The sequence below is a fragment of the Staurois parvus genome, unplaced genomic scaffold, assembly GCF_062004578.1.
Source record: "Staurois parvus isolate SC_StPar_1 unplaced genomic scaffold, SC_StPar_1.0 ptg000207l, whole genome shotgun sequence".
Lineage (NCBI taxonomy): Eukaryota > Metazoa > Chordata > Amphibia > Anura > Ranidae > Staurois > Staurois parvus.
This window is the reverse complement of record NW_028318003.1, coordinates 9,521,538-9,530,069: the sequence shown is the minus strand read 5'-3', so window position 1 is coordinate 9,530,069 and position 8,532 is coordinate 9,521,538. Positions and strand designations below refer to the sequence as shown.

At 39.0% G+C, this 8,532-nt stretch overlaps 1 protein-coding gene across 7 annotated transcripts in view; it reads right to left on the bottom strand.

The window, feature by feature from the left end:
• Positions 1-312: 312 nt before the first annotated feature.
• LOC149461278 (myosin-10-like) overlaps positions 313-8,532 on the bottom strand; it is a 293,209-nt gene continuing 284,989 nt past the window's right edge. For all 7 annotated transcript variants that reach the window (XM_089678625.1, XM_089678626.1, XM_089678624.1 and 4 more), the window contains one exon: positions 313-3,057. In XM_089678625.1, coding sequence (XP_089534751.1) covers positions 2,925-3,057 — 133 coding nt within the window. In that variant the 3' untranslated portion in view covers positions 313-2,924. The remainder of the gene's footprint in view (positions 3,058-8,532) is intronic.

Genomic DNA, 8,532 nt, shown 5'->3' with positions numbered 1-8,532 from the left:
TACCATGCACAGCTGCACCAGGTTTTACATTCTCCAGTGTTAGTAAATCAACCCCAAAGTCTACCAAGTGGTTCATTTGATTGATACAGCTATGGCGTTGTATGTTTGTTGTACCCTAATAAAAAAGGTAAATGTGAATTTGCTGAAATCACTGCATATAACCAAAACATAGAAAGAAAACCAACAATACAGATGTAAGACTTGATGGTCTATTTCAAATGTTAAACCAAAGAAATGTAAAGATAGCTTGAATTTTAGTACAATAAAATAAAAGCATAATGGATAAAAATGTATACATAACAGGACAAAAACAACTGTTGAAGATGATGTTTTAATAAAAGTCATATATCTTTTCCTTCAATATATAAATTTGGCTCCTAACTTTGCCAGAAGGAGGACATCTAGACAAGTATCCATTTTCTTGTCATTTACTGTTTGTTTCTTCTTTATAAACATGAAAAGCAAAAAGTCAAATTAAAGAATAAAAACAAAGATAAAAAACATCCGCCATCTCCATTAAACCATTTTAAAAAATAAATTTAGCAAATTCCATTGACAGAAAAATATGACTAATTTTTCAGAATTAACATGAAAGTCATGCAGGAACATCTTTATACACATGATCATGTCTGAAAAGACCTGTCAGCTTAGCAAAACATATGTGCAGTATTTTTCCTAAAGAATATTGAAATTGTGTTCTATCGCTGTGTTACGCTTTGGATATCATGCCATAAAGGTCTCAAGCACGTATTTTGTAATGATAAAAATTGCAGCGTGTGAGAATAATGGTGCATTGCATTTAGAAGCCTCTTTGACATAAAGTATCTAAATATGAATATTGCTGTACGGGAAGGAGATGCATAGGAAAGAAAGGAAAGGACCCTTCCTTAGAAGCAAGCTACTGCTGAATGAAAAAAAATCCACTGTGCCCAAATTGTGGTATTTTATTTTTCAGAATTTCTAACACTAAGTAGAGCGATTTATATATTTTATTTGGCCTTCCAATATATTTGGATTTCTAGTGCAATAGTTACATTTAATTAAACCAGCTATCCTCATTTCATACTGTATGCATCTGATCAAAATCTTAGCTACAGTTAACTGCAATGAAGAATATTACACTAATTTGCAAAAATGAGTTGTTCTGTGGACATCTGTAGCTTTTTTAGTGAAAAGGCCCATATTTAAACTAGATCCTATAGAGCCCAGTTTGCATGGTCCATACAGATGTAACTATGGCATTTATACTGACCAGGGGAATGGCAGCTTGTATTATAAATATGCTTGCTAATGACCCTAAATATGACAGGACAGTCCCTGTCAAGGTGAGCATGTTATCTCTTATTGACAGACGTACTAAATTCAAAGAATAAAGCGTTTCCTAAGCAGAACTACCACTTACAGTAAATGAAAGCCATAATATCTATTATTTATAGGAGGGTCCTAAACTTCATTCTGGTTTGTCAATGTACGCTTTAATATTTAACATGATTTGTCATTTTAAAAAATGCTGTCCTGGGTATTAAATTAGAATTACAGCCATGTAACAGGTTAATGCCCATTTTACCATTCTAGCTGCCATTTTCCAATGGTGTAAATGATACTGTTAATATTCTACTCAAATCACAGGAGGAATTGTGCTGTCAGAATAAATACATCCAATTAGCCAGACAGTATACACGTACACTTGGCATTGGTTTATGCTACAAAGACCCAGTACAGAGACCCAAAACAAGGAAAAGATGCCATAACAATTTAAATGCTATAAAAGAAAGGCCTCTTAAACGTAAAGGCAATATAATACACTCCATCAATGAAGTGCCTATGGTCCTGAAACTTGACTTTGTAGACTATTGACACTGTCTTAACACTGTAACTGGTAAATTAGTGTTATTTAAATGAATCCCCACCAACCACACATGACACAGCGCCATTTAAGAGAGTGTGGAGTTTACAGACTGGAGTATGTTGGGGTTTAGGAATAAAGAATGATCATTTCTAGTGTGTTGTAGATTACCCCTTAATGGAGTTCTCCTTTAAGAATATTAGTTTTCACCACACATGTGACCTCAATAAAACCACTCAGCCTCCAGACTCGGGCATTAAAATGACCTCTAAACTCAGTGGTAAAGTTTCAGTAGTAGGTACATTATCTCATATATCCATGATACAGTCTTTTTGTTAATGCACAAACATGCAGGGTTTTTTTTTTCATTTATATCATGGTCCTCAAATTAAATTTGATAGTAAACCATTAACACAACATCACTCAATGGGCTTACTTACACAATAGTACTTAGATGTCCTATCAGCATTTGATTACGAATCTCAATAGTTCACAATAGTCAGAATAATGCAATCTAAGATTGTCTGTTGAGATGCTGTTTTTTCTTAGCCTCAATGAATGAAGGACTATTTAGAATCTAGATTCTGGCTCGCTTTCGTTTTAGTTATAGCTCCAAATATAGACTGGTTGCAGATATGAATTACCTATGGAAAATTATAACAATCCACATAACTACAAAAATAATAGTGAAAGTAAAAAGTATTTAATAGAATTGTCTTGGGGATTTGTTGAAGCTAAAATGACAATAAGAGCATAAAAGGCCTTGATGAGTTCCTATGCACATATGTCAATTATGCAATATCATATGACACCATTCCTTATATAATTATTCTCACACTCTGCCATTATTTGAGTTCATCCCAGATAAAGTGCTTTGTGAAACTCATGGCTAGGATACGAAGACAAAGGATTAAGTTAACCCATATGGAGTGTTCAGTCACTCTCAAAAGTCATGCGTTGACAGTAGCAGTCTCAGTGTAATGTTGAGTCATTCCATCTGTTTCTGTTGAAGAAGTCTTGTCTGTAGGCTTAGGGGAAGAGTTGAAAGCTCAGCCCGCTGCTATATGTTTGCGTGGCATCACTCCTGCTGAGGAGGCTGTTGATGATTGGTTGATGGTTCTCCAGAGGGTGCCTCTGCCTCTTCATCAGAAACACCTTCAAGATGGTACACTGTACGTATGGTACGATGAGTGAATTGAAGGGGTCCCCTCCTACAACAGGAAGAGCGATTAAATTAAAACTGTGTCTTTTGTTTTTAGAAGAAAAAAAAAAACAGGTCTAATATATAATGCATACTACATAATATATCAAAATCCTACATGCTTCTGTTCTTTAGATACCAACAACCATTTTCTTGTACACAGATGGCATTTCTGAAAAAAGAGCGGTTCTGCAGGAAGAATGTGATTTGCACAGAGATTGTCAATCAGAGTACCAAACTGGTTGCATGTCTTTTTTTCTGAACAATGATTATTTTGCCTATTGTAGTCTCTATTGACACTTCATGGGGATTTGTGAACAGATTCAATGGAAATTAAATCCAGTTAAATTAGTATTTAGGTTGATTATTTTCCCTCATATTAGTGGTTTTCCCACATGGTTATTGGGGAGAGTGGAATTATAATGTAAGAATTCTTCTAATGCCTAAAACATTACTCTAAGTCAGGGGTCTCCAAGCTATGGCCCTCTAGCAGTTGAGTAACTAAAAGCCCCATTATGAGGCATCTTCCTCTGGGAGTCATGCCTGTGATTGTCAGAGTCTTGCACTGCCTCACTGATTGCAGTTCCGAAACAGCGGGAAGGCCCTAGTTTGGAGTACCCTGCTCCAAGTACTGAAAACTATTGATTGTCTAATGCCTCCCTCAGATATAAGAATACCAGTGAAACCTTTTTTTGGTGCAAAATATTTGATAAAGAGACTCTTTTTTTTTTTTTTTAAACAAATTTATTTTCATTATGATGTCACCTGTAGCATTCACCTACAGTCCACTGGTGTTTTGGAGGGATCAGCTGGAGGCACTAAATAACATCCTTGTTATATGGGCACTCTCTCAAGATGCAGCTTCTAACAGATCTGTGCATGGGATGGCTACCAGGAGCATTTTGCTGATTCTTGTGGGCAGTTCTTTGGGTGGCCATGTATACAGCAGCGATGAGTTGGCTTTACTGGAAACCGCACATCTACTGGAACAGAAGCTAATTTCTTTTAACAGATTAGGATGGGACACTTGAATGTAGGTAAGATACAACAAATTCTATTCAAAATACTGTTAAAGTTTTTGCTTGAAAATCAGCTTTAATATGTGACCATCAATATCCAGTACCACTGTCTGAATCCAACATCTGAATTTAAGCTGGCCATAAACGGATCAGAATTTGGTCAGTTTAGCTGGGACCGGACAAATTTTGAACAATCTATAGCTGTTTCCCTTAGAGAGAAGTCAATTTCGATTGGGACTGCTGGTAAAGCTGGGTATACATGCATAATGTGTTTTCATTCAGCTTGTGGGTGGATGGAGGAATCCTCCTAGTAGGGCTATTGTATTCTGACAGCAGGACATCTCTGCCATTCATTGTCAGAATACATTGGACAGTGCTGCAGCTGCTGTTCCAATGAAGGGTTTCCAGCAGTCCCCTTAGATGGAATTTGATCTACCAATTGACTTCTGTCAGACAGGGAGGATCACACACCCTGATGAACTGGCTGAATTTGATCCATGTGAATCCAGCTTGAATTTGCGTTCAATCAGTGCCTGCAGCAAACCGGCTGCAGCACTAATCAGTATATTCTGATAGCGTACGAGTCCCACTGTCAGAATATCGCAGCGGGAGGATTCTTCTATCCACTTCAACTGTGTGGATGGCCCACTGGCTGGTCAAAAAAAAACAAACAAACAATCTGTGGCCAACTTTAGTGAGCAATAATTCTATAACCATACAGATTGAAACATTGTCTGAAAATGTTGAAAGGTCTATAGATGCTTTTCTAATTTTATTGAGGTTCCTCTGGGAAAGGAAATAATGATTATTATCTAGAATAAGAAAAGAGGAATTTTGTGTTACCACCCTGCATGGTTTACACTGAATCAAGAATTTAAACTACATAAATCCATTCATTACCCAAGTAATTGTTTCCTAGATTTAAAAGACAGAAGTAGGTCCACTAAAGTATCTACTAGACAGCTGAGCATACAATGCAAGACTCCTCCAGCTGAGCCTACCTGCACAGAAAACAGGCAGGTTCTTTATTTTGTTCATAGACTGCACTTGACTTTTACTAGCAAAGTAAACATTTACAAATGTTTGAAATTAAGCCTTTAACGATAAGAAATTTGACTCTCTCATCGTTTATTTCTTCTTTCAAATTATATTTCACTGATGTTTTTACTATAATTCAGATACCTTTTGAATTCCTGGAAATAAAAATGGAGTGAAACCCCAGGCAATAATAAGATTCAAGAACTAGAAATGACTGAGCTACAAAACAGAAACTCATGTAGGAAGCGTAATAAGATAAAAATGAAGCCGCCTAGCTATAAGCCGGTTAAGCTCTCTTTTAAAGATTGCATTACCATTAGATAAGATTGTCTTAAAGCCCAACTCCCACTTTTATTTGCACCAGGGATATGCCCCAAAATTATCAGTGTAGCTCTGCTGTACCCAGATGAGCAATAATTTATTTCCCAGTCTGGTAAGGTCTCCCTAAGCCTGGCAGTTGACTACTCCTGCCTGCCTCTGGAAGAACCTTCCGGAAATAGAGTAGGAAGGCTAGCCACTGGGTTATGAATATTCATTTGAATTCAGCCAACACCTGAGAGGGAGGCCCTGAAGGTGTGGCTGGGGTGAAGACAAATGTTTGTCCCTGGGAGGCAGCCTGTGTTACTGGAGAGCTGTGGCCATCAGGCCTCAGGATGGGCTTGGTTGAGGTCCTGAAGGAGCCTGGATTAAAGTGAATTTGCTGGAGGACACTACTTTAGGAAGCTGGGCTGGATAAGGACCCCTTTCACTGAAGAGTGTCACAGGAAAGATGATTGGGGAGCTTCTCTAAGCATTGTGAGTGGGACCTTGTGTCTAGAGCTTCAGTTGTTCCTGTGCTTTGAGGGTTAGATGCCAGTGGTTGTTACAAGAACTGTGGCTGTTCTTATAGAGTCTCAGACTAGCTGGCTGTTCTCATTACCTCCAGCAATATTTAAGGCTGCTACTGAAGGACTTAAAGTGATTGTAAATCCTCACTTTGTAAAGCATCCTATTCAGTTTAAAATATACATGAAAGGCAAAATATATGCCTATAGATATAAAAAAACATTATTATTTACCCTTTTATAAATGATCACATTCACACAAAGGAAGCAATGCAACGAGAACAGGATACATTTTCACATACTTTTTCTTTTTTTGTACATGGTACAGCAGGCACATATCAGGAATATGAAATGTTGGGTTTACATATTCTATAAAAATCTGTCCTCTAATGCTTGTGTGTGTTTCAGAGTATCCTGCACCCTCATCCCTCTATCCACTTGTGTTCAAGTACTGCAATAAATCTTCAAAATGATACCCCTAGCCTGAGCCAGTGTTTGTCAGTGTGCTCCGGGAACTGGTATCTGAGCCTGGAAGCCTCTGAACAGGTAAGTGAGACCTGGGTTATTTCAATCTGCCCCTCAGGGGTAAACACCACATCAGAAATCACTAATCCATTGTCATAAATACTTTATCCATTCTGTTGTACAGGTCAACACTTTCTGATTCCTCCACGCCACTTCCTGTTCCATTGTCATTGAAACTACAGACAGTGCATTATCATGCTTCAAAGGCTTATTTAGCAGCACCTTGCAGCCATGTTAGACACTGCGTTTAGGAAATTTGGGTTCCAGACAGCAGTGCACACACATATGTGAGGACATACAAGTCCACCCACATAACGACACGGGAGCAGGGGAGAAAGATGTAGTGGTGCTCATGTGGCCACTACTTTTGGTGCGATATTAGATTAATCAATCTGGGTACAATCTCGTGTAGACAACTGTGTAGTGTGGGGTTCTACCTACTGAATCTTTTAATTTATATATAACTTGAAATAAACATATATATACACACACACATATACATACAAACATACTAGATTGCCAAAAGAATTGGGACACCTGGCTTTACACGCACATGAACTTTAATGACATCCCAGTCTTAGTCTGTAGGGTTCAATATTGAGTTGGCCCACCCTTTGCAGCTATAACAGCTTCAACTCTTCTGGGAAGACTGTCCACAAGGTTTAGCAGTGTATCTATGGGAATATTTGACCATTCTTCTAGAAGCGCATTTGTGAGGTGAGGCGTTGATTTCAAACGAGAAGGCCTGGCTCACAGTCTCCGCTCTAATTCATCTCAAGTGTTCTAGCGGTTGAGGTCAGGACTCTGTGCAGGTCAGTCAAGTTCTTCCACCCCAAACTCGCTTATCCATGTTTTTATGGACCTTACTTTGTGCACTGGTGTGCAGTCATGTTGGAACAGGAAGGGGCCATCCCCAAACTGTTCCCACAAAGTTGGGAGCATGAAATTGTCCAAAATGTCTTGGTATGCTGACGCCTTAAGAGTTCATTTCACTGGAACTAAGGGGCCAAGCCCAACCCCTGAAAACAACCCCACACCATAATCCCCCCTCCACCAAACTTTACACTTGGCAGAATGCAGTCAGGCAAGTACTGTTCTCATGGCAACTGACAAACTCAGACACATCCAGCAGATTGTCAGACAGAGAAGCGTGATTCGTCACTCCAGAGAACACATCTCCACTGCTCCAGAGTCCAGTGGTGGCGTGCTTTACACCACTGCATCCGTCGCTTTGCATTGCACTTGGTGATGTAAGGCTTAGATGCAGCTGCTCGGCCATGGAAACCCATTCTATGAGCTCTCTACACACTGTTGTGATAATCTGAAGAACGCACAAAGTGTTTAGCTGTTGACTCTGCAGACAGTTGGCGACTTCTGAGCACTGTTCCTTCCCCTACCCTGCTCTGTCTACCACTTCGTGGCTGAGTTGCTGTTGTTCCCAATTGCTTCCACTTTATCATAATACCACTAACAGTTGACCGTGGAATATTTAGTAACAAGGAAATTTCACAGATGGACTTATTGCACAGGTGGCAACCTATCACGGTACCACGCTTGAATTCACTGAGCTCCTGAGAGCGACCCATTCTTTCACAAATGTTTGTAGAAGCAGTCTGCATGCCTAGGTGCTTGATTTTATACACCTGTGGCCATGGAGGTGATTGGAACACCTGAATGCAATGATTTGGAGGGGTGTCCCTCCAAATCATGGGCAATACAGTGTGCGTGTATACTTTTGGCAATACAGTGTGCGTGTATATATATATACTATATATATATATATACACACATACATACTTATTTCCCCCCCCCCCCCCCCAGATAGATGGTGTGTAGCCTGCTTTTTAAGAAACATTGCTCTTTATAACTTGGCTCAAACCACGTAGATACAACCTAGCATAACAGATAACAGATCTAGCATAGCATGACAATATATACAATAAAAATGTGGTATTACTGCCAGACTTCAGGAGTATGCAGGAAAACATAGAAATGATCACAAATAACTGCACTGCAAATAGCATACATGCAGGAATGTGATTATCATGAAGGCAGATTGTCTATCCGACTCTACAACAC